Here is a 24,639-nt window from a genome sequence, read left to right on the forward strand (position 1 = left end):
ATGCAAAGTGCCAGCGACTCGAGGTTCGATGACAGAAGGGAGAGGAGCTAGACCCTGGCTGCTCGCTTTGATAGCTCGACGCGGACCTGCGTGTTGCACAATTGCGCAAGCATGTGTGTTGGTTGCAAGGTGTTGGACTATTTCTTGATTTGTCATGCTTATCAATCAGATCTCGGACGGACACGCGACAGTGAGACCAACACGACAGCTCGGCGCTGTCGATCTGTGCCGCATAAGCGAGGAGCGTCAAAATCATTTGACAGCAAGGCAGGAGCCGCGTTTCTGTCTTGCCGCTTCGCACGTCGATGATGGACAAAGGCGCATCCATCGCAGCTGGGTCTGCATGAGAGAGCGTGGACGATTCGAAGTCTGTTCAACCTCAAGTCGACAGAACGATTCGATGCAGGAATCTGCTTGGGTGAACAGCTTTCTTTCCCACAGGCGTGGAAGCCGAGCTGCATTTTGCGGAAGTCGCCGAAGGTTGTCAAAGGGACCTGCTTGATTTGATGCAAGCCCACCTCTAACTCGACTTCCATTTGACGGACGCTGGATCGACACTGCCTGCCACACTCACCCTTTTCAGCTTGTTGGAACAGAGGTGGCTCCTGATCCAGGTCGGTCGTGCTGACCAAATCACTTTCGTCTTGAATCCGCCAGATGGACAAGAGCTGCTAGCAGGGCAGGGTCGTGGAGGACCGACGTCGCGGTCCAAGCTCAAGAACAAGACATCTCGAATGGACGATCCAGGCTTAGTTTGCACGGCCGCAAGTGTGCATGTTTGCATGAAGACAAAGGAACATGTTTGCTTTGCTCGACGTTGATCGCATGGTTCAGCCGTGTGAGCATTCGGCCGTGGAAAAGTTGATTGTCGCAAAGCAGCATGCTGTAGCTCATGCTTCCGCTATGTGAGTCGGCGAACTGCGCTGTCACAGTGTTTAAAATTTCAATAAAAAAAAAAGAGTCAAGGACGAACGCGCTTGGCACACGGAGAGAGACCCACACCAGCACACACACACACACGCACACGGCATGCAGCTCTCATGCACAACGCGCCCACGTCTCCGGCAAGCACTCCGAGTCGCTTTGCATTCGGCACCATCCCAGTCACACGTCGGCGTCGAGCCGACCAAGGCTAACCCAACGGCGGTGGTTCCGCCTGCGCTTTGCTCCTCTGCGGCGTGCCCCTCTGACGCTAAGGTGGGCAAACAAAAGCTCTCCAGTCCACGTTATCGCTGGACTGAATCACGATCAAGCTAGAGATGCGGAAGTGCCGTCCGCGAAGCTGACAAGCGTGGGAACGTCAAATGCGATGACAGAGGATGGTTTTGGCAGCGCAGTCGGACGTGTGTGTGGGGACCAAGAGGATCGTTCAAATGGAAGGGCAACACGCAGTCTCCGAGGCTGCCGCTTCGGTCACACGCTTTTGGCTAGATAGTGGGTTTGCTGCCTGTTTTCTTCACGCGACCCGTTTGGCCCTGCTTGCTTGCTTGCTTGTTCGTCTCCATCTTGCCTTCCTACACCTCCATCATCTGGACTCCCCTTTCCGACCCCCCTCTCATCCTATTCTCGGCCGTCCATCACCCCACCACAGTATCGATCCGCACATCGCTCTCGTCTCGAACCAACTATCTGTCACTCGCTCTGCATCCCGTCTTCGCCACTCTTCATCGTCTCAGCATCCAACGCCGGTCGTTTCTCTCACACATAGACATTCACGCTCTCTTTGGGTCCTCCTCTTTCGCTTCTTCCAACCTCGCGTCTCTTGCTTCAATCTTAAGTACCGCGACGGCCAATCACATCAATTCGTTCCTCCGGACTAGCCTCGCTCGAATCGACACTTCTTTCGCATTGACTGCATCTCGACGTTGATCTTGGCGGGTTTGGATCTTTGCCATCCTCTTGGTCTGCCTTACCGCGTCTGTTTGTTTCGCGTCTCTCGCAGGTCGTTGACGACCCAGCCAGCATCATCCCAACAGCTTTAGTCAGGCTCGACCTGCCCTTCGCATCACCATGCCATATCCACCGAGAACAGGCGAGTCTGCGTCCAGCATAGCTTTCTCCTTGAATCCTCGCGACTCCCGTGTGGTCAGCATCTACGACAAATACTTGTACGATCCAAAGGACCTCGAATCCTCGGATCCGCGCCGCCGAGAACTCGCGCGCAAAGCAAGTCAGCTCAAACTTCACGGTCGCCCTGCCAACGATCTGGACGCCAACGGTCTGCGCGCCGCCAAGCCCTCCAATCTAGCTCAGCGCAGAGATCCTGTGGGCGCCGGCTCATCCAAAGACCAGCGACCAAGTCGTGTCAGCACACATTCACAAAGCCATGATCGCGACTCGGGTGCTTTCGGTCTAGGTTTGGGCATGCTCGGAGGAAGCGACTCCGAGTCGGATTCGGATAGCGACGACGACCGCGCGCGATCCAATCGATCAGGTCTCGACAGGCTCGAGCGCAGTCAGGACTCGCAAAGGCCCGAAAGCTGGACCGATCGCGCCGTCGCCGTCGGACACCGCCCTCCTGATAGTGCTTCGCAGAACCCGCCCTCGCTTAAGCTCCTGGCGCTCAAATCGTCAAGGCAAACCAGCGTCCTTTCCAGCACCTCCCGCGACGAGAGTCACAGTAGGCTTGCCGTCGACAGCAACTTCGTTGACCGAACATCACGCCACGGCAGCACCATCGGATTTGGGGCTCCCACCACAGACGATGAGCATCTTTCGAAATCGGTCGACTCCAACAACGGCGCCCAAAGGCTCAGCGCCCGCACAGCCTTGACCAAGCAACTCGGTCTCATCACTCCGAACCCAGTGCCGAGCAATCGTGCCCCTTCCCCCAACCAGCAGGCAGCCCCTCTCGATTACTTTGACAGTCGCGCTCCCAACGCTACTCAAGCTCGCTCGCCACCTCGCAACGCAGGTCCTCCGCCCATCGATGTTGCTCGAGCTCAACAGCACGGTCCTTCCGGTCCTTCTGGCTCGCAAAACAGCGCACGTGGCATTCCGTCGCCCATCGACATTGCTCGAGCTCAACAGCACGGTACCTTCGGCTCGCAAAACAGCGCACGTGGCATGCCGTCACCGATGGGATCGCAGCACGGATCCGTGACGACACCCAACAGCGCGACGCCTTTCCGCTCTCCAGCCTACGGTCCTGGTGGCTTGCCATCTCCTCATCATCATCCACTTAACCAAGGACCCATGCCGCCGAACGTCCTGCAAAGAGGCCCGCCTTCGCCGTATGGCCAGCGTGGCCCGATGACACCGACTGGGCCCGGTGGACCCGGCGCTCCAAACCAGCAACCGTACAACAATGGTCCGAACCGCCCTGCACCGAATGCGGCTCATCCCTCTTCGCTCCAGGCCGGGCCTGGCGCCAGACCTCCACAGCATCCCAACAACGTGCAGAGAGGACCTGGCCTGCAGGGGCAGATGAACGCCGCAGGCAGAGGTCCGCCCGGACCCAATGGGCAGTTCGGCCCGTCTTTCTCGGATGCTCCTGGTCCTTCGAAGCGGCAGTCGATCTTCCGAAGATCCATGGCCATGCTTGGCGGTGGTGGGCCTCAGGCGGGTCCCCCTGGCCATGGTCCTGGATCTCACGGCGCACCGCGACCGCAGCCGGGCCAGAAGCGCCAGTCCCTTTTCCGACGGAGCATGGCTATGCTCACAGGAGGCGGAGGACCACCCCACGGCACCAACGGACCGCCGCCACAGCTACCCGGTCAGCAAATGCGCATGCCGGTACCTGCCGTTCCTCGCGCTTCTCCTGCGCCGCGTGTGCAAGGTCTGCAGGACGACTTTGAGAAGCCTGATCATCCACGTAAATCGCAATACCTTGGCGCCGGTGGTGAAGGAGCAGAGTGGGACACCAACGGCGAAGGGGCCAAGTTCTGGCGTCGCTTCTCCATCGCGCAAAAGACGGCTGGCACGGACAAGGTCGAAGCCGGCAGCAGGACGTGGATGGCCTCCATGGCGAGCGGAAGGAGGAAACTCATCGTCATGAGTGTCATCGCTCTCGTCACCTTGGTCGGCATCATTGTCGGCGTCATCGTGTGGAGAGAGACGGTTGCGCCCTCAGGTTCCAACTCCGACGAGCCCACCGCGATCAACAAGGCCAACCTCACACCCGACAACGGCAACTCATCTGGGTCTTCCAGCATCAACACGGGAAGCACCACCAGAAGGGCCAACTCTGCAGCCACGTCCACAGCCAGCTCCAACTACTCGTCCAGGTCGTTGCATGCCGATGCGATCATCGACGACGTGGTTAAGCGGCACCACCGCGCCATCCACGATCATGGCGCACCGAAGATGCGCAGGCGACACTTTGGCCGAGCCGTCGCTGCAACACCGCCCCAGCAGCAAGCAGGGTTTGCCCAAGTGGACTGAGCGCATGCCTGCGTGGCTCGTCGCCGATCTTCGAAAATGCCAGCTTCGCAGGACGTGGCTGCGAAACCCTAGCTCTAATCCTATGCACACACCTGTTCTCGCCCGCCAGTACGGCGCCCTCTTTCTGTCTTTTCTTCGCTCTGTTTTGTCCAGGCTTCACCCTGCATCATCTGCAACCACACTCATTGTCGTCCCATTCCTCTTTCTCGCTGTCGCTGTCGTCTTCGTCTTTGTGCTCGTTGTCTTCGTTGATGTCATCATCACCATCGCCACAGCCATCGGTGCTGTTCTCATCGCGTCGTTGAACATTCTGCTCTTAGACTCGAGCCGGCCGGGTGTCGCCTGAGCACACAACATTCATGCTGGCCTAAACATTCCGAATCAATCGGTGGTGAGCTGTTCAGAAGATGCGGGTAGAATTGCTTCGATGTCGACGAACCACAGCAAGATAATTCCTCAAGGAGCAGCGTTGGCAATGCCAGCCTTCTTGGACGGATTCAGCTTGACATCGAGGAAGCTCTTGATCTCGCCGAACCTCGAGCTGAAGATGTTTATCGCCGCGGTATCGGCTGTGGCGAGGGATTAGATGAAGAAGGGATCATCAGTATCTGAGCTACCTCGCAACCCAGCATCGGGAGCATACTTACCAACTGGTTTGATCTTGCCGAACCTCTTGAGGGGTGCTGCTTCGCCGCGGTCGAGCAAATGGCGATGGTCTTCCGGCGCGAGCACCAAGGATCTTCGATAATACCACTTCTTCTTGTCGAGATCCGCATTGATGCTGACGCACGGCATCTCGCCGTAGCCGACCACATTGACGACGGCCCTCACGTCCGACTTGACGTCCCTCTCGTCGACGATCGACGTCAACGCATCGCATCCAGATCCAAACCCGAGCAACACGATCTTCTTCTCTCCCCCGGAGCTCCTTGCTAGCGCCACCACGTTGTCCCAGATGAACGCCGCCGCCTTCTTCGCCTCGTCCAGCTTGAGCAGCTCGACTTCCGTCGCCGTCCGCCGAACGCCAGAGGGAGAGATGACCTTTTGCGCCGAGAAGCAGTTGATGATGTTCAGATCGACGATGCCGTAGTTCCGCTTCTTGGCGTATTTGAGAATTCGTCTGGATGCATCGACGAGCTGCAAGGCGTCTTCCTCGTATGCCGCCGACGCTCTCGGTCGTTCCAAGCGCAGGTTGCCCATGTCGTGCACGAAGAAGATGATGGTCGAAAAGGAATCGAGGATGCCCTCGGAGCACAGCACGTGTCCCGCGAAGTGCCGGTGAGGCGTGGCGTCGAGGGGGATTTCAAAGAGGTCGAACTCGTTGGCAATCACGCTATTGCGGTATTCCGCGAGCATGTCGCCGATCTTGACGGCGTCAGGCGCCCTGGCAGGATTGGTCTCCACGTCGTTGACTCCAGCCCCCGCGACTTTGAGGCTCGTCCATTTCGTCTGGTGTTCCTCGCGCACACGTCGGACGGTTTCTGCGGCGATGGTGCTCGCGACAGTGCTGCTGGGCGGCAACGTGTTAAACGAGAGAAGTACGTCTGTGACCGCGAGGGCGCTGCTCGCCACGGCATCGGGATTGTACCCGCCTTCCAGAACGACGGCAACTTTGCCATTGCAAAGGGAGGTGAGGAGGTGCGTCATCTGCGCAAAGCCCCCGGGCGTGACCTTGTTCTGGCCAATGGGATCGCCCTCTGCCGCGTCGAAACCTGCCGAGATGATGACAAGGTCGGGGCTGAATTCTTGAGCGATCGGCATGATAAGATTGTGGAACGCATATAGATAGTCGGCGTCGCCCATGCCGCGGGTAGGCCAGGGGACATTGACCGAGTAATGCGCTCCGTTGCCGATACCGATGCTGGTGTAATTTCCGTAGGACGAACCCGGGTAGAAGCTTCCGTCCTCGTCGTAACGATGCAGCGACATATACATTACGTTCGGATTGTCCTCGAATGCGCGCTGGGTTCCGTTGCCGTGGTGGACATCCCAATCGAGGATGAGGACTTTCTGGATGTCGGGATTCTTCTGCATCACGACTTGTGTAGCGACGGCGACGTTGTTGAAAAAGCAGAAGCCCATGCTCTTCTGCGGCTCCGCGTGGTGGCCCGGAGGCCTCACGATGGCGAAGCCGTTCCGGATGCGACCGGAGGCAACGGCGTCGCAGAGCTCTATCGCTCCTCCGCAGGAAAGCCGCGCAGCATAGGCGGAGTGCTCGTTGACGTAAAGGGAGCTACTGATCTCGAGCATGGGCACCTGCTCCTTCAAGACGTCGGCGCGATACACTGGTACGTCGAGAGAAGGATGATGCGCAGAAAGATGTCAGCCGGAGCCCAGAATATAGTAGGTGCCACTGGCTCAACTTACGTGCTGATCGCGTCACACCTTCCCAGATACCTTTGTCGTGGACTAGGGCGACCTCGTCCTCTTTGGCCTCTCGGATGGGGATGCGTTTCATATGTGTGAAGAGATCGTGCTTTTTGAATCCGAGGAAGATCTTCCAGATTCGAAGCGGTCTCTCTGGATGTTCCGGCTCGATTGGGTTGACATGTAGCATCATGTCCGCCGAAAAGACGTAGCCGGTCCTGAACTTGTCTTGAGGCGAGCTTGTGTCCAGCGCGTCGTCCCCACCGCTCGATCCATTCGGCTGTAATGCATTCGCTTGATCGCTGCTGTTTGTCGAGGACGCAGATATAGATGCTGCGGGCGTGATGTCTCGAAGCGAATTGTTGGGTGAGTGCGCAGGCAAATTGACAGCAGCAGTTACGGGCACGACGTCGTCATCGTCATCAACCACGATGGGCTCTTCCCTGCTGGAGAAAACAGCGGATTGCGATGGTTCTGGCATGTCGTCGTCTGATGGCGGCAGGGCGCTGATGGCTAACCACGGTGGGCAGAAAGGCGGTCGGCTATCTCTCTGGGCCACAGCGATGGAAAGCCCCTTGGCGGGCAGGTGATGTAGGAAGGTTTGGGCTGAGCTCGGGGTGGCCCGAGGATGGTTCGTTATCGGAATCGAGACCCGCTGATGTAGGCTAGAGGTAAAGGTTGTGTTCCTGATGGAAGGAGCAAGCGAGCGGGGTGAAGAAGATGGAGGATGAGATGAATGGTAGTGTTGCTCTTGATTTGGAAGCTCTCAGGACTCGACAGGTTGGACCCTTGACTTTTTTGGGACTTAGCACAGCTGCGCAGCCTTCTCGCTGTGGGTGACGCGCCTGGCTACAGCAATAGAACGCGGACACGCCAAAGCCTTTGCTCAGGATCAGAGACCCACAAGAGCCTCGAGTCTGCAAGTCTGCGCAGCACACACTTCGAGGCCGACCATAGGCTCTGCCGTTGCAGCGCCGGCAAAAGATGCTGCCAAATGGGGTGAGGATAAGACTCAGCCCCACCTGAGCGCTTTGGCTAGGACTCACAACAGTCACTTGCTCAGAGACGAAGCAGAAGGGGGAGGCCCTCCTCAGCACATTTGAGACAGCACTGCCGACAGAGATGACATCAATGTGTTCAATTGCTAATCAAAGGGGATCCGACGGATGCCGGATCCGCCGAATGGCTTCTCCCCACGCAATGTTGAGCTGAAACCTTGTTGGCGCTTCTTCTCTTCTTCGGCCGCTGCGAAAGCGCTCGGGATGGGAATTCCGCAGCAGTCACCCCAGCCTGCAGCCTGCCCCTCGCCGGTACCGTGAGCATGGGGCTGACCTGCGGGATGAATGTGACCGTGCGCATCCTCTTCGGCGTCTTCGTCTTCCAGCTCTCCTTCTGTGGGTTCTGGGAAACAGAGCAAGCTTCCGAAAAAGATGTGCTGCGCGATGGGAAGCTTCTTGAGCACTTCGGCGCGGTACATCTTGATCATGCCTTCGTTGACCTTGCTCCACGACTTGGCGCCCGAGATGTCGTCGAGCATGGGCGAGTGCCAGCGTAGCGAGGCGGTCTTGACCGAGTTGATGAACTGGATGCAGGCCAGGTACATGTACTTGGGCGCGAATTCGTCGACAATCTCTGGGTCGTGGATCGCCTTGGGTCGGAGATGGCGATGGTTGCTAAGCTGACCCGCTCCCCAGAGGAACGGGAGAAAGTGGTAGTCGTCGAGGCCCCACACGCCATGACTGCCAGCTGGCTCGAGCCAGTAGGAGGACTGAATGTCGCGCATCACCTGGATGTAGGCCCAAAAGATGCGCAACACGATGGCTGGACCATCCTCGGGCAGACGTAGAATGCGCAATTTGCATAGGCAGAGTCTGAGTGACGAGCGCAAAGACAACAGAACAGGGGCAAGGTGAGGTCAGAATGGGTGGCAGGTAGCTGCAAGGATGCAAAGTTACACTTACATCCAACAGGCCATGTTGAGCTCCATGCCGCTTCCGTAATCGATTCTTTTGGCATTCCCCCAGCTCTCTTGGAAGTATACGGCCAGCTCGGCGCGTGCTGAGCGAGAAGCTTCGGAATCGTCCGCGAGACCTGGGATCATGCGATGCAAGCGATCGTTGTTCTCACGTATCTTGTCGTAAAACGTGCGAAAGGCGGGATTGCCGAAGCGGGAGGAGCCGATGGAGGCGTCTGGCGGTGTGGATTTGCGGAGGGCAGCGATCTCGTCGAGAACCTTCAGAACGGCCTGGCATGCTGGCGATTGGGGAATGTCATCGGTGAGGGTCTTGCCCACCACGCTCGTGTTGCAGACCCGAATGAAGGCGAGAATCTCGGCAAACGCCGCTGAGTTCTCGAACCTGTTCAGCGACGCTGGCGAGACAACGCGCTTGCGGGGTTCTTGGAAGGCGTGATCCTGGAGCGAAAAGGTCTCTATGTCGTCTGCCGTAGCTTGTGTCATCGCGTCTCTTGATGCTGCTTGAGTTAGAGAGCTTGGACCATCTGCGCGTTGCTCGTGTGATGAAGCCGGAGCTGTGGGCTGACGCAGCTTGGAGATGATGGCATCTTTGGCCGAGTCTGGCACTGCGGCGGCCAAAGCTGTTGGCGGCATTCCGAGGACCTTGGCTGACGTGGAGTGAGCGGAGTGAAGCACTACGTGAGACCAAAGCTGACGAAGAGGCAGGCAATAGCGTGATGCTGCGCAGCAAGAAGCACTACACTTTCGGCAGGGATCTGGAAGATGGCGAGCAGGTCGGAAGGACATTGAAAGTCGCAAATCCTCCACAAGTCGCCGCCGACTTAGCCGCAAGGGTCCTCGCGCAAGTTTTCTGATCGAGTTTGTTAGCTGTCAGGACCGAACATGATTCGGAAATTCAACCGCGTGATAGGTCAAGCTCGACACGACGTTGGTACCCTTCGCAGCTGTCCCAGCGATGAGAACGAGATGTGGCTCGGTCGTGAGTGTGCTGGGTCTCGAGTGGATTGGGCAGAAGAGCAGCAGCAGTGAGGTAGAGGGATCAGGGAGCATGGGCTGCGAGACTGCTTCCACCTTTCCCCGGTCCGTGTTTGACCCGACGGGCTTGGCATTTGCCACGTTGAATGCAAAGGCGAGGTCGCCGAGGTCGCCGCGGGTGCCGCTCGTCTCCTTCCCTCCGCTCATGCAAGTGGGCCGGCCCGTGTGGTTGACAACCGGTGTTCCTGGCAGTCGGGACCTCAATCATGCACGACTTGTGCCACAGGAAAACTCATCAAGTCGCATCAATACATGAAGGCCTCGAGGACGGCGACGAGGTATTTCGTTGCCTGGAATGCGTGAGCAAGTGGCTCCAGCGCTCCTGAAACAATGCGAGCAAGCAAGCCTGTAAGACACCGATTCTCTCGCGGAATAGCAACGGTTCCGGATTGACCACGAGAAGACAGCAGCAAATTGTTAGAGTCCAACGAAAGGTAGGGTCTCGACCAGCCAGGCAGACCTCTTGCGACGAGGGTCTCCGACGGAACACCCTGCGGAAAGGTTTGTAGTTTCAGGGCGCAAGGTTTTGATGCAGCAAGCACCAGCTCCTGCACGCGAGCACAATGCGTGGCAACCAGACCAGCGTGTGCACATTGTGGTCGCACCACTCAAATTACCTTCCATCGTGCATCTCTTCAAATACGGGCTCGAGTTCAGCGTAGAGAACGAGGCTACCATTGAATTGTCAAACGGCCTGGCGTCTTGGTGAGCGTGGCACGGTAGGTCAAAAGAGGCGTGCATTTGTAGTGCCCTGGCATCAACCCATGATTCTCTCGCCCACCAAGCTCGCTCACATGCAAAGGCTTATCCACCCAGTGGCGCTGATCGACACGCATCTCCATGATATTCGGCACAAGCAGAGTGTTTGTGATGGTCCGAAGAAGCTTGCAGCTTGTTCGCAGGAGGGACTGACTTGTCTGCGCCACTGCTGTTCGCTGCCGGCTTTTTTGTTTTGCTGCTGCCCCTGCGCTTGGTCGAAATTCTGCCAATTTATTATTGTGGCTGCTGCTGCTGCTGCTGCTGGTCGTTACCCTTGGACTGGGCCAGGTGCGACATCTCTCTCGCTCTGCGTGTGGGGAGGATCTCTGAGATTTCCTGACGCGCCCGCCGTGTGCATTTGCCTCCCTTTGTCCTCTCTGTTCCTTCACACACCTCATCACACCTTCTCGACGCTACCCGACTGTCCCTTCCTTTCATTCGTTCACGGTCCCCCTCTCATCTCACCCTGCAATCTGGCGCATACCGCTCGGTCCCTCGTACCAGCATTCGTCTCTCACTGTCCCCGAACCTTGTCTTCCTTTCTTCGACCTTCGCCTTCATTGTTGTCTTTTGTCTCTCTCTTTTGGGTTTGGCGGTCACTTTTCAGGGCTCTTTCTCGCGGTGGTACGCTCCAACAAGCTGCTCAACTACACACCAAGATCTTCATCTCTCGCTAATTCAACTCGACAAGCTCTATCGGAACGCATTTGATCCAGTCAGGTCAAGCTGCATTGGTTCGACTGCTCGTGCGCTAGTCGCAGCATCAAGATTCGGCATTGCTCCTCCTTCCCACCCACGTCCTATGCTCTGCTTGGGCCTCTCGCTTGCGTTTCCATCAGCATAGTGCATACGCACCGGCACACCACGCCTTTCTCCTTCACCTGCCAACCAGTTCAGCATCGTCAATCGTCAAGACACATCAGCCTCGCCAACGAATCCCCCCGTTCCTTCCACCTGCCGACGCCCGGATCTCTTCGACAGGTCCAAGCTCTTGCACGACATTACATCGACTAGCTTGCCTTCTGCCTTTGCACATCTGCGTATTCTCGGTTGCTCGTGCCTCCTTCCCCATTGTGTCGCGCCGTTCCAGAAGCACCGATCGGCTCGTCCTTCCCGCTGCTTGGCACCTGCACGAGCACACGTCATCCTCTGATCGATCGTCCTTCGTGCTCTAGCCCACTTCTTATATAAGAAGCTGGCCCACGCACTTCGCCGTCATGCCTCCCTCCGACAGTTCCGGAAGCTTGCCTGGCGATTTGGCAACCAGGACCAAACAGCAAACCACCAGCCGTATGATGAAAACCACCCGACGCGGCCGTCCCTTCGCCAAGGACACTCACGACCTCTTTGCCACGCTCATTGTCTCGCTCGAACTCGGCACGCATCGTCAGTACTTCAAGACCTATCACAATTCCTTTACCACCGATGAAGCGGCCGAAAACCTCTCCCATCTCAAGTTCTCGCAGTCCAATCGCGTTCCAGATCCTAATGAACCCAGTCGCGTCGTCACCACCACGACCACCACCACGTTCAGCATGAACCGTGATATGGCCAAGGGCATCTGCCAGCATTTCATGGACGCTCGCCTCATCGAGAACGCCGGCGATGCAACCAACCCCATCTTCAAGGACAAAGGCGTCTATATGCTCACCCCGAAAGGTCTTCACATCCTCGAGCGCTTCATCACCAAAAATGGCATCAACGGCGACCACCTGCTCAAGGTGTTCTCCTCCCAACCCATCTGCATGAAGTTGCTCCACCTCGAGAGGCGCGCGACCGACGACGAGCTGCTCATCAACACCCCTGTGCTTGAAGTCATCTTTCGACGTTTCGTCGGCCGCGCTCCCAACTACGAGACCGCACCCAAATCCGAACATGGCGAAGGAGGCGTCGATCGCACTTTGGGAGTCGAGATGGCCGACGTTCAGGAAAAGGTCAAGGGCCAAGGACAACGCACGGTCAAGCAGGCCTTCAACTCGATGGGCGCACTCGATTGGCTCTGCGATTTTACCACAGTCTGCGGCAAGGACGAGGCGGCCGAGGTCATGGCCCACTTCCAACGTCTCGACTTCATCCGTCTTGTGCTGGACAAGTCGAAACGCGAAGTGGAACCTTACGACGATCGGGATGTCATTCTTCGCGTAGAAGACGGCCGCGGCGGCGTCAGCGAGGGTCACTATCGCTGCCATTCCAAGACCTTGTACGGCGTCAGCGACAAGGGTCGTCAAGTAGCGCGTTGGGACGGCTCTGACTCGCCCGCTTCCGGCACTGCCAGCCCCGCTCGAGACGAAAGCCTTCGACTAGGCGACGAATCCGCTTCCATGCGTTCAGCGAAGCAGGAATCGACTTCAGCAGCACGCGAAACAGGCAGCCCAGGCTCAAAGGATTCTCGCTTGGCAAGCAAACCCTCCACCAAGTTGCGCAACGAGCGCGCATCGACGCCGGCATCCGGCGGAGCTGCGGGGATTGGCCAGGGCCTGCACGATTCTTCTTCCTACAGCAGCAGGGACAGCAACACGAATCGACTCAAGAACATCCTGGACGAGCCGGCGCTGCGCTCCCTGTTCCGCGAGTTCCTGCGACAAAACTTTTGCGAGGAGAATCTCAGCTTCTGGCTGGATGTGCAAGACTTCAAGCGTCGTTTCCACACCACCTCGAGCGCGGTGGCCGTGCAGACCCCTTCCAAAGAGCACAAAAGCGGTGTCGGGCGCCGGCTCGGACGCAGCGTCACCGGTGCCCTCGCGGGCGGCCAAAAGGACAGGACCGAGGACGACAATCAGGGCTTGAGCGCCATGGAGAAGCACCAGCAGGATCTGGTGAGCATGGCCTTTGTCATTTACGACACTTATCTCGCGCCATCGTCGCCTTGCGAGCTCAACATCGACCACAACCTTCGCACCGAGTTGATCCTGTACATGAACAAGATTCTTGCCGATGCGAAGCTCACGTCCTATCCGTCTCACATCGCTTCTCCGTCCACGTCGACGCTGCATCTGAGCTCCAGCACGGCTGGCAGCGATGCCAATGTAGGACACGCAGGCGAGCCAACCTCGATCGAGGAGCGGAAGGCGGCCGTGGTGTCGAAGCGTCTTCGGATCCCGTTGCACGCAAGCCAGCTGCAGGTCATGGTGAGACTGTACGAGCGCATACAAGACTACATCTTCCGGCTCATGGCGACCGATTCGGTGCCGCGCTTCATCAAGGACGCCCGCTTCATCCAGCTGGTCCGATCCGTCGAGGAGTACACCGAGGCTCTCGCCGCTGGTCGCATCGATCCGGAGCAGAACGCAGGCCCCGCTGTGGGTCGAGCCGTCTTTGAAGCGATGCAGCTCGGGTCGGCCGACATGCTTGCGCAGAACAGCAACGATGGACGTCCCTCGATGGACGCGGGTTCCTATCGACCTCTTTCGGCGCCGCAGAAGCCAGCGTCGAAGGGAGTGCCGGCTGTTCCTTCGATCCCAGCACAGATTCTGCACGACCGCAATGCGAGCGCTGGTACCAAGTCTTCTTCTCACGACCGCTAAGGCGCGAAGGAAACGACGTCTCGGCCAGCCGCCTTTGCTGCCCACGATTCCGTATTCACACGACTAGGCCCTGGCCATTGCTACGACTAATCACGACATTCGTCTCTTCCCAACTGGCACGGCATTACACCCGGCGAGGCTCTGTGCTACCTGCCCTCCTCGTCTCTCATCCCTACCCTGTCTTGCTAATATCTTTTGTCACTTCGCCTGCTTTAGCGCGGGCGCTTGTAAAAGTTTGGTCTATATCCTAATTGGCCCTCTAATCGCATTATTCAATCGTTTTCGCAAGTTGTGTGCAGGTGCGTGCTCCGATTGCGCAGAAGCAGCAGCGCCGAGCTGCAGCGTGACGGCAGTCATTTCCATCGAGGTCAAGAGGATGTTGCTGGTGGACAATTCGGTCTTAGCGGACGGTCGAAAGGAGCGAGCAAGACGGGCCGGTTCAAAGCCGAGAGAATATTTCCAACTTTGCCCGACACGCACCTGCACCGGCTAAAGTTCGTGTTTCGGAGCTCCAGACTTGAGAGACGAAAGCGCTCGAGCCCGACCTCGTCGAGAGACCCTTTGCACTTTCGTGGTCTTCCATCACTCCCTCCATCTCACCATCCTCACCTTGCGTCACCCTTCGCAACAGCCTCAGCATGGCAGCCTCAGTAACTCACGGAATCAAGACGCTCGGCGTGGTGGGTGCGGGTCAGATGGGACTTGGCATCGCCTACGTTGCTGCACTGCGTGCGCAGATCCCCACCGTCCTCCTGTGCGATGCTTCGCCGACCGCCCTCGAAAAGGGAGTGTCGTTCTTCGAGACGCTGCTCAAGAAGGATGTGAGCAAGGGCAAGATCCAGCAGGGTGACGCGGACGCGGCTCGGGCGCGACTGGTGACGGTGCAGAAGCTGGAGGATTTCGCCAACCACGGTTCCGCCGCGGACATGGTGATCGAGGCAGCAACGGAAAACTTGGCGGTCAAACAGAAGATCTTTGGCACCCTCGCATCGAGTTTGCCGCTCGAGACGATTTTGGCCACCAACACGAGCAGTATCAGTGTCAGCAAGATCGCTGCTAGTGCGGTGGGGGTGAATGTCAAGCCGGGTTCCGAGGAGGCGTGGAAGAGTCCTGCTCGAGTAAGTCATCGTCCCCTGCTTGAACTGAGATCTGCCTGGCTCATGCTGACAATTGATGTTCTCATTCGCAGGCTTTGGGCATCCACTTCTTCAACCCGGTCCCTGTGATGCCTTTGGTCGAGCTGATCCCAGCCATCCAAACGAGCCCCGAAGTCGTCGATCGCTCCCGTGCCTTCGCCCAGGCATGCGGTAAAGAAGTCACCACGTCCAAAGACGTCCCCGGCTTCGTCTCCAATCGCCTCCTCATGCCGTTCATCAACGAAGCCGTCATGGCGCTCGAAGCCAACATCGCCTCGCGCGAGGACATCGATAAGACCCTCCGCCTCGGCATGAACCACCCCATGGGCCCCCTCACCCTCGCCGACTTTATCGGTCTGGATACCTGTCTGAGCATCATGGAGACCTTGTACAGGGAGACGGCGGATAGCAAGTACAGACCTGCCGTGCTGTTGGGTCGCATGGTCGATGCGGGTTGGTACGGGAAGAAGAGCGGAAAGGTGCGTGAACGCGGAAGAGATTTCGGAACGAGGAGCATGCAACTGACACTGAAACGCTTGCCTTTCTACCTCTGCCGACAAACACTTATACAGGGCTTCTACGACTATCCTGCCAAGTAGATGCGCTTCGGACGCACACAGTCCTCACTGGAGTCGACACGAACATCGGAGAAGGCCTTGTTTGCAATCATCAAGTTGCATAAATTTTGTGAGACGCTGTGACCGGATCTAGATGAGGCAGAAGTGCAAGGGCAGGAGAATCTGTCAGCATCCGTGCTCTTCGACGTTCACCTTGCGCATCGTGCCCGCCTTCGTCCGTCCCTCGTGCGTCACGAGGCCATTGGTGTCGAGTTCAGAGTATATTAAAGTTGTATGTTGTTATGCAGAGTTCATCGAGACGACCGTCTTGCAGGACAGATCGTTCTACCCTTTTCTTCGTATGTGTTGCATCATTGTATTCTTCCGGCATCGAAGAGGATGCTGTAAGACCACGGTCGGTGGGTCGGACGAGCAGGATGATGCTTACCTTGGGTGTCAACTGATGATGGAAGAAAGGAAGATCGAAGTGAGTCAAAAGCGAAATCAAAAGCCCCGAAAAGAAAAGGTGCGCAAAAAAGTGGAAAGTGACACACGTGACGCACAGGCTGCAGCCTCCAGGTTCGATTCACAGTAAGGTCTCTGCACACTCGTACACATCTGCTCCTCTCGACGAGACAAGGAACTGAAGGCGAGGGCCATCTTGCACTTGATTCATATAATGTGATCTTTCATCTTGACCGTCCATGTTTCAGCCCTTGGGCCCGGATCTGCAGCCAATCAACTGCATCGTACACTCCGGTGCTGTGGTGAGAAGTCAAGGTTCCAGCGAAAGAGTCAGAAGGGTCAGCCGACGATCAAGGGTCTGCAACATGGGCGGGTCCTTGCGAGAACGTACCCTTCGAGAGCGCTGGTGAGAATCACGCCCCATTCGTAGTTCCTGTGGCTCCGTGTCGGCGAGCGATATGACTCTTCCTCGTTGTCGGCAAAGACGTTGCTGGTTTGTGCAGGTGCCTGCGCTGATGCGGCTTCGTCTGGATCATCATCGATACGAGCGAGCTTCTCGGCAAACCACTGCTTGACGGTGCTGGCAAGATCAGTGGAGGTGGACTGGTTCTCGTTGGCTTTGTTCGCCACGATTAGGATGGGACATCCTTCGAGACTCGGGTTCTTCAACAGCTCGGCTGTAGGCATGGTCAAAGGTGAGGGTCAAGAAGGTTCAGCGTTGGGTTCAGGCAGCTGGGACCGACGGTCTCGTGGCAATTACTCACAGAGAAGCTTCCAAGACAGTTCCCTCGCTTCATATGCTTCGGTGCCCACATCGGGTTCTGTAGCTTTGCCTTTGCCCTTGACGTCTCCTGATCGTTGCTGTTGACTCTGCGAGTGAAGCGCGAGGAAGTGGCCGGCATCGACGACCCAGACGACAGCATCCGACTCGTCGTAGTACTTGGTCCAGAGTCTGCGTACCGAGGGGGATCCGCCGAGATCCCAAAAGTGCATGGTCATCTTGTCGAGGGGCAGCTCGAGGACATTCTGCCCGACTGTCGGGGCGATCCTGTTTGGTGGCAGAGCAGGCCGCTTTAAATAGAGGCTCTTGATCTTTTCGAGCAGACATGACTTTCCGACGCCGGAAGGGCCAACGACGAGCACGTTGAATCGCTCCTTCTTGGTCCATTCGGCGTACAAGCCGGTGATGAGATGGTACATCTTGGGTCAGAGCTCGTACCCTGCGCCTTCAGGCGAGATATGCGAGATGCTGATGCAGAATCTGGCAAGGGAGCCCGACGTTATAGGTTCGATACCATGTTGCGTCGGGTGCGAATGCCGCGAGCCGAAGATGATGAGGGACGAGGGATGCGAAGAAGGTGGTAGGTGGAAGAGAGAGAGGTAAAGCACACTGGACCCTGCGCCTGCTGATCCTCTCTTTTGAAAGCCGAGCTTGCCCCGATAGCCATGTGTCTTGTGAATCGAGCCGATTTGCTCTTCAGTTGACTGCCGTGACACGCGCCGCCCAGCACGGTAAAGCCGAGGTTCAGCTTTTGCTAAGTCACACACCTCCTCACCTCCATCACCATCGGCCTCCTTCCGACCCGCATTGAGCACCTCTGACTGTCGGTCATCTGACCTTATCTCGCAAGTCCCGACACTGCTGAGATCGTCGTCAAAGCAGCAACGCAAGCTCCGATCCGTCACCGAGTCACATCACGCAAGCGTTCCCACGCCTCGTTGGTATCGATAATGGCTTCCATCGGGCTGAGCGTAGCGTCAAGCTCACGCAATGCCATCACACTGGCAAGCTCCAGTAGGCAGATGATGGCTGCTTCCACTTCCGTCCTTCGAGCTCGCCTCGCTAGGTCACCTCTGTCAATGTCGCCCCCGCTCCGCACCTTCATCCGCGACAGCAACTCTGCCTGGACCACCTCTTCTTTATCTTGGACTTCCTCTGGGGCCGCATCTCAGCCTTACGGCGCGCCGCATCAACAAGCGGCATCTCCGCATCCTCTACCAGCGCGCGTCTTCTCCTCGCCCTCTTCCTCTGCTTCCTCTTCTTCGTCTTCTTCCTCGACCTCCAATCCACCGCACTCGAAACGCTTCTCCACCACGACCTCGCTCCACATCTCGCATCACTTTGACACGCAAGCCTTCGCACAGCGGCTCGAAGCCTCCGGCATCTCTCGCGAGCAAGCCGACGTGCTCACCGAAGCGCTTCGCGACGTTATCGACGAAAGCATCACCAACCTTGCCAAGGGGCTCGTCACACGCGAGGAGGGCGACCAAACCAACTACACCCAAAAGGTCGACTTCACCCGGCTCAAGTCCGAACTCCAGCTGTTGGAACGGAACGACTTTGCGCTGATGAAGAGCGAGAACGAACGGCTCATGGCGGACGTGGAGAAGTTGAAACAGAGGTTGAGGGAGGAGATCACCCGAACAACGGCGGGGGTGAGACTCGATTTGAATTTGGAGAAAGGGAGGATCAGGGATGAGTCGGCGGTGCACGCGCTGAAGATCAAGGAGGTCGATACCAGGATCGAGTCGGAAATCGCCGGGTTGAGGACGAGCATTCAGAGCGCAAAGTTTAATGTCCTGCAGTATTTGGTGGGTGTAGCTACCGGTGCGGGGGCTCTGCTGCTGGCATACCTCAGGATGTTCCGTTAGAACTCAAATACACTCATTGCAATCACACCAAAGTTACACCAGAGACCTTCACACACACAGCCATCCCACTCGGCGATGAACGGAATCGCGCTTGGATGTGTCTATTGCGATCTATTTCGACTCTGACGACGATGACGCGCGCAACGACAACGTCGCCTTGGCAAGCGGAACGGTGCAAGTGACGATCGACGATCCGTCCTTCTGCAAACCCAACACGGGGCTCACCGACTCACCTTCACCCTTCTGATGCGAAATCTGCTCGTCCGTCAAGGGCGACCGTTGACCCTTGCCTGCAATCCAGCCTCTCTCCGACGCGGCAATGAACAAATTCGGCAGAGCCATCACCTGATGCTTGCCCTTTTTCACCTCATGCACCTTGGGCAGCTGCTCGTTCGACACCGGTAGCGAGAGGAACAGGAACCGTGGTGTGACCCATACGCTCGGATCTGGACCGGGGATCTCGATCGCGCTCGGACTGAGCAGCTTGAGCTCGGCCGTAACCTCGTTTCCCTTGGATGCGAAGGCAGGATCGATCTGGTAAAATTGAGCGTAGGTCTTCATCGTGCCCTGAGGCTGACCTGGTCCGGGACCCAGTTCGACCTGCGTATCGATGGACAGCGTGCCGCGCGATGGATGACCCGAGAGGATCTGGGCGAGCATCAGCGGTTCCGACCGAACATCCGATGCCGGTTCGGCAAAGACGGCGATGAAGAAATCTTCCTCCTTCTTGACCTTGGATGCGATCTGCCTGGCTTGCTGCTCCGACATCTTCTCAGCCTCCTTCTGCGCATCGGAACTTCCGACCTTGGCCGGTGATTCGATGTCGAGAGGGTGCTCTCGCGCTTGGATGTCGCGCAGGAACTGCTGCGCCGCATTGGCGTTGTTCAGGCTCGAGATGATGTTGCCTTGCGCGGCGGTGATTTCGCGTCGAGGACCGAAGGGTCGGAGACCTTCGAAGTCGGTTCTAATGCTGGGGATGGGTAGGTGGTCTGCATCGCGAGCGTCGTTGCTGGCGACAAGGGCGACACCGACTGCGCCGTCGGTATGGATGCTGCTGTATGGCTGAACGCCGCCCCGGCCACCCTGTGGGAGCGAGATGAGGATCGTCTGATCCCGTCCGGTCTCGAAGGGTGTGGGGGGAGCAGTGAGGCCAAGGACCGAGCTGGCTGGGAACTGCGTCGCGAGACCCTCCATCAGCCCATGCGGAGACATGTCGGAGAAGAAGATGAACGATGCTGCAGAGTTGGGGTCGAGGCTTTCGAGACCTTCCGGGATCTTACCCTCCAGATTCTCGCGACCCCAGATGTCGCGCCAGTCACGACTGCCTCCGGGCAGGGCACCGTTGCCGTCGTCGAGCAGGTCAGCTCTGCGTTCTGCGCCCTGCTGCCATGAAGGCTTGCGGTCCATCCATCGGCCCACCGCGACCTCTGAGCGACCCGGGATCGTCGATCTGAACGGAATCGCGTTGACACCTGGCAGCAGCGACAGGGCGGCAGAGTACAGCGTCGGCGTAGCAATCGGCGGCGAACCGGCTTCGATCGCGTTGGCTGGGATCAACGATGCTGGCAGCGGCGAAGACAGAATGCCGATACGCGCGATCTTGGACGCCGCGTCGCTGTCCTCCGGCGCTGCCGTGGCAGCCTCTGCTTCTGCCGCGGCGATCTGTGCCGCAGTCATGCCCTTGGCTTCCTTCTTCTTGGGCTGCGATGTCGGATTTGCTGTCGGATCCGGGCCACGCAGGATCGAGACGGCCTCGCTGAGATACTGCGGCGGTAGGTCTTTGCTAAGAGCGTACAGCAGGACGTGGTCGTGGTGGCCCTTCTTTGACGAGGATGCGTTCGGCGAAGGTCCCAGTCTCGATGCGAGCGACGTCATGCTCTGCAGCGTGGACCGCAAAGCGATCAGCAAGCCTTGTGGTGTTTCGGAGAAGAGGGTGAGGGTTTGCGCGGTCGCCAGAGGCTGCTTGCGCTGCCATTGCTGCTGATCGCCGTGCGAGCTCCCGCTGGCCGTCTTGCTGCCCAAACCGGGAGCTGGATCAGCTGCCTTTGCGTACGACCGACGCTGGATAACGTTGCATGTGGACGGTCGTGCCGGGATCCAGGCGAGCCTAGCCGGTCTTGTCGTTCGTGCGACCGAGGTGATCATTGTGTATATGTTGACCCTTTGACGGACGATGCGGTGATGGTAACGACAAGCAAGGAACGGACGTGAACAGGAACCTTTGTATGGGCTCTGCACTCACGCGAAGAAAGTGGAGCTCGGCAAGTAGGGATTGCAAATCATCTCCCCCTACGGCGAGCAGCACCCTTTGCTTCAGCTGAGCTCAGCGGTGACGGTTGGACCCTGAACTGTCTCTGACGCTAAATTTGGGACACCGGAGCGGATCTTCTCGAGGCGTCACATCGGGCGAAGTGTTCTTCTAAAGCCCGATGTGGCCCCTCACAAACCTGTCCGCACGGACGCGTGCCAACACCAGCTTCAGCACACTTCTTCTCGCACCCTTCCACCAACCTTTGCTGCTGGCTCCACCATCCTACGGTCTCCTTCAGCGACCATGTCGACCATCTCATCAGTGACCATCTCGTCGCTGGCGTACAAGAAGCTCGTTCTGCACACGGCCAAATACCCTACCGCGCGGGTGCTCGGCTTGCTACTTGCCGACACCGCCTCTTCTTCCACCCTGAGCATTACGGATGCCATCCCGCTCTCGCATCACTGGACATCGCTCGCGCCCATGGCGGAAGTCGCGCTGTCCCTTGCCACCTCCTACGCCTCCACAAAGAACCTCACCGTCGTCGGGCTGTACGAGGCACCGGAGATGGTGTCCGACCGCAGCACGTCGCAGCAGGCCAACAAGCTCGCCGAGAAGATCGCGAGCCTTGCCGGTCGAGAAGCGGTGCTACTGCTCGTCGATAATGCGTCGATTCTCAGTACCACCCAGCCATTGAGCGCGTACACCGTGGTAGCAGGTGGAAAAGGGGAGGCGAAGCCAAAGGCGTTACCCGCATCGGCGGTGTCGTTGCAAAACGCAGCGAGTAGCCTCGAGAGCGCAGTGCGGAAGGATGCTGCTTGGGAGAAGATTGTTGACTTTGATGGTAAGTACCACGCCTTCAGAATACAAGCTCAAGGAGCGTCACTGATGAAATCTTCGCACAATCACACAGACCATCTCGAAGATCCATCATTGGACTGGCTCCAGAATCCGGCGATCACAGCATAACCTCCCGCTCTTGCGTCCAATGTCATCTTTTCCATTTCACGGCTCGTTTCGAGGATCTACGTTCGGTTCTTGGCAAACGCCTGCTTGACGGGCATACCGTTCCGGATGTCGTGCATGCACTTGTCGTCCTCTGCTCTACCCTTCATCGCCAGGCGCACCACCTCCTCGGCCCTGCTCGGGGGAACGACGACAACACCGTCGATGTCGGCGAGGACAAAGTCGCCCGGTCTTACCGTCACCTCTTTCGCCTTTGGGTTCTTTGTTGCGTCCTCGGCCTTGCTGTCTGTAGATGGGTCGCTGATGGTGATGGGCACCATGAGCTCGCTAGGCCGCGTAAAAGGGCTTTGACCCTGGATCGAGTGTCCGCGTGCAAACACGGCAAATCCAGCCTCCCTATGCTCCGTCAAATCACGACATCGTCCATCCAACACCACACCTTGAATGTCCAAATGCTGCGCACGAGCAGTCATGAGTCCGCCCCACACCGCAGAGCGCGCCAGCGACGGAGCAGAGACCACCATCACATGCCCCGGATACGCCTCTGCCGCGTCGACGAAGTGCTGCGCCGGTTTGGGAGCGGACACGTCCGACTGGGAGACCATCTTCACCGTATACGCGGGTCCACAGACGCGTGTGGTGGGAGAGGAAAGGTACGTGGGCGAATACATCTCGATCCCCGGCAAATAGCCTCCTTCCGCGATCTTGAGCTTGAGCAACGCATCCGAGACCTTGATGCACAGAAGAAGGGAGAGACACCGTCAGCACAGTCCTTCCTGAGAGAGATGAAAACGATCCTTGTGAAATTGATGTGCGTGTGCGGGAATGCATTTGGGTTATGTACATGGGGATGATTAGGAAAGGGCCTTGCTCACCTCGCAAGTGGACAGCTGGGCGAGCCGTGCCAGTGTCGACGCGGCTTCGTTGGCAATCATACCGGTTCCTGAGGAGGACACCTGGGTGCCCTTGGGAACGCACATGATGGGTGCGAGCGTCTGGCTCCCCGCCGGAGCCACGATGGCCGAACCGGACGGTTTCGCCTTTGTCGCTCCGCCATCGCCACGTGGGACAGCTGCGACGGGGACGACCTTTTCGTTGACCTTGGCTGGCCCATCGGCGGATTTCGAGGAGGCTTGGTCGTGCGAGTCGTCGTGGTCCTTTCTCTTGCTCTTGCTGGGCTTGCCGAGACCGCCGAGGACGAAGCCACCTGCGACAATGCCGGCGAGGATGTAGGCGCCGGTGCGCTCCTGCTCGTTGAGCGGTCGGTTGCTGTTCTTGCGAGAAGACGAAGAGCCGGACGAGCCAGACGAGCTCGAGGAAGAGGAGGAGGATTGTCCCTCAGTGGCCGAGGCGAAAGCACCTTTCGCTTGCTCGGCGACGCTGTTGAAAGCGCTCTTGGCAGCATCGACGCTCTGGTTGAGGCTCGACAGCGCAGAATCGGCGCTCTTGCTTCCGCTTGAGCCGGAAGAGGCCTGGATGTCGGCGATGATCTCGGAGAGGACACTCTTAGGTTTGGACTCGCTTGCAGACTCGGCAACGTCCTCGGCCATGGCAGCGGCATGCGAGATGGCGGAGCTGGCCGAGACGCTGATGGCCTTGGGAATAAAGGGCGACGACTCGGCGTTGTCGGCGGTCTGTTTGAGGTGAGGCGAGGTGTACGAGGTCACTACAGGGATCTCGACGCCGGGGACGGGAGGGTCGGGGTAGTAAGGGATCTGCACGTTGAAGGTCTCCTTGGCGGGAGGGGCCTTCTGAGGCGGCAAGCCAGGAGGGGTGGTCTTCTTGGCAGGACCTTCGTCGGCTTGGTAGGGAGAAGCCTTTGCGGTGGTGTCGCCAGCAAGACCGTCGGCTGCAGCATTGTGAACACGACCGGCCTCGAGCGCAGCGGGCGTCTCGGACTCCTTCATGCTTCCGAGCGGCTTGTCGGCCTCTTTGATGGCCTTTGCAGTGTCAGCATCCACAGTGGGACCGGTGCTCTCATCAGTGGAGGAGGGCTTGGGTGGGGTGCCCTTGTTGGCAGCGTTGCCGGACTGGGAGGTAGGAGCGGGCGGAGCGGGGGCGTCCTTCTTCTTGGCATCGTTCTGACCGTCTCGCAGCGAGGCCAGCGTTGACTTTTTGCGAAGCTGAGGACGAGCGCCGGGAGCAGTCTGCATATTGGCGGTGCTTCCGTTGACGAACGAGTCGTGGTCCACAAGACGCTTGATGAGGTCGTCCTTGCGGCCCGAGGAGGCGAGACCACGGGACTTGAGCTCTGCCTTGAGCTCGTTCATCTTTTTGCTTTCGTAAGCATCTCGAGTGCTGCTGAGCAGGACAGAGGAGACGAGACCTCGGGACTGCTGAAGAAGCTGGTACTGGTACGAGAGGACGGCGGCTGAGGTGGCACTGGAAGCGGCGGATTGCGGGCCCGGCGAGGAGGGTCGCAGGACGGGCTCCCTGAGGGTGCGACTGGCGATTCGTCGCAGCATTGTCAAAGTGTTGTCAAGGTGAAGTTGGACGCAGTGCTTTGACGGCAATGGCGACCAATATGATGGGGAGGACGGAAGGAGATGGAGCAGGCGAAGGGAAAGGA

General features: G+C 58.1%; 10 protein-coding genes across 10 annotated transcripts; 5 read left to right on the forward strand and 5 right to left on the reverse strand.

The window, feature by feature from the left end:
* Positions 1–2,010: 2,010 nt before the first annotated feature.
* On the forward strand, positions 2,011–4,383 carry PSEUBRA_006008 (uncharacterized protein; the record flags this gene model as incomplete). Its single annotated transcript, XM_016439391.2, has 1 exon — positions 2,011–4,383. One exon carries the CDS (start codon positions 2,011–2,013, stop codon positions 4,381–4,383), a length of 2,373 nt encoding a protein of 790 aa, XP_016289714.2.
* A 456-nt stretch (positions 4,384–4,839) lies between these two features.
* Positions 4,840–7,231, reverse strand: PSEUBRA_006009 (Histone deacetylase domain protein; the record flags this gene model as incomplete). Its single annotated transcript, XM_016439398.1, has 3 exons — positions 4,840–4,952; positions 5,031–6,668; positions 6,751–7,231. The coding sequence occupies 3 exons, from the start codon at positions 7,229–7,231 to the stop codon at positions 4,840–4,842; spliced, it is 2,232 nt and encodes a 743-aa protein (XP_016289715.1).
* Positions 7,232–7,894: 663 nt separating this feature from the next.
* On the reverse strand, positions 7,895–9,208 carry PSEUBRA_006010 (Phosphotyrosyl phosphatase activator, PTPA; the record flags this gene model as incomplete). The annotated part of the gene is made up of 2 exons (XM_016439402.1): positions 7,895–8,621; positions 8,712–9,208. The coding sequence occupies 2 exons, from the start codon at positions 9,206–9,208 to the stop codon at positions 7,895–7,897; spliced, it is 1,224 nt and encodes a 407-aa protein (XP_016289716.1).
* Positions 9,209–11,736: 2,528 nt separating this feature from the next.
* On the forward strand, positions 11,737–14,043 carry PSEUBRA_006011 (Regulator of G protein signaling domain protein; the record flags this gene model as incomplete). The annotated part of the gene is made up of 1 exon (XM_016439380.1): positions 11,737–14,043. One exon carries the CDS (start codon positions 11,737–11,739, stop codon positions 14,041–14,043), a length of 2,307 nt encoding a protein of 768 aa, XP_016289717.1.
* A 638-nt stretch (positions 14,044–14,681) lies between these two features.
* On the forward strand, positions 14,682–15,778 carry PSEUBRA_006012 (3-hydroxyacyl-CoA dehydrogenase, C-terminal; the record flags this gene model as incomplete). The annotated part of the gene is made up of 3 exons (XM_016439387.1): positions 14,682–15,161; positions 15,233–15,658; positions 15,752–15,778. 3 exons carry the CDS (start codon positions 14,682–14,684, stop codon positions 15,776–15,778), a joined length of 933 nt encoding a protein of 310 aa, XP_016289718.1.
* A 647-nt stretch (positions 15,779–16,425) lies between these two features.
* Positions 16,426–17,401, reverse strand: PSEUBRA_006013 (Small GTPase superfamily, ARF/SAR type; the record flags this gene model as incomplete). Its single annotated transcript, XM_016439411.1, has 3 exons — positions 16,426–16,498; positions 16,593–16,878; positions 16,966–17,401. 3 exons carry the CDS (start codon positions 17,399–17,401, stop codon positions 16,426–16,428), a joined length of 795 nt encoding a protein of 264 aa, XP_016289719.1.
* Positions 17,402–18,061: 660 nt separating this feature from the next.
* Positions 18,062–18,853, forward strand: PSEUBRA_006014 (Protein of unknown function DUF1640; the record flags this gene model as incomplete). Its single annotated transcript, XM_016439383.1, has 1 exon — positions 18,062–18,853. The coding sequence occupies one exon, from the start codon at positions 18,062–18,064 to the stop codon at positions 18,851–18,853; it is 792 nt and encodes a 263-aa protein (XP_016289720.1).
* A 111-nt stretch (positions 18,854–18,964) lies between these two features.
* Positions 18,965–20,998, reverse strand: PSEUBRA_006015 (uncharacterized protein; the record flags this gene model as incomplete). Its single annotated transcript, XM_016439409.1, has 1 exon — positions 18,965–20,998. One exon carries the CDS (start codon positions 20,996–20,998, stop codon positions 18,965–18,967), a length of 2,034 nt encoding a protein of 677 aa, XP_016289721.1.
* A 409-nt stretch (positions 20,999–21,407) lies between these two features.
* Positions 21,408–22,073, forward strand: PSEUBRA_006016 (uncharacterized protein; the record flags this gene model as incomplete). The annotated part of the gene is made up of 2 exons (XM_059465744.1): positions 21,408–21,948; positions 22,018–22,073. The coding sequence occupies 2 exons, from the start codon at positions 21,408–21,410 to the stop codon at positions 22,071–22,073; spliced, it is 597 nt and encodes a 198-aa protein (XP_059320314.1).
* Positions 22,074–22,129: 56 nt separating this feature from the next.
* On the reverse strand, positions 22,130–24,535 carry PSEUBRA_006017 (SAP domain protein; the record flags this gene model as incomplete). Its single annotated transcript, XM_016439406.1, has 2 exons — positions 22,130–22,801; positions 22,946–24,535. 2 exons carry the CDS (start codon positions 24,533–24,535, stop codon positions 22,130–22,132), a joined length of 2,262 nt encoding a protein of 753 aa, XP_016289723.1.
* Positions 24,536–24,639: the final 104 nt, after the last annotated feature.

This window comes from Kalmanozyma brasiliensis, assembly GCF_000497045.1.
Source record: "Kalmanozyma brasiliensis GHG001 unplaced genomic scaffold PSEUBRA_SCAF8, whole genome shotgun sequence".
Taxonomy (NCBI): domain Eukaryota; kingdom Fungi; phylum Basidiomycota; class Ustilaginomycetes; order Ustilaginales; genus Kalmanozyma; species Kalmanozyma brasiliensis.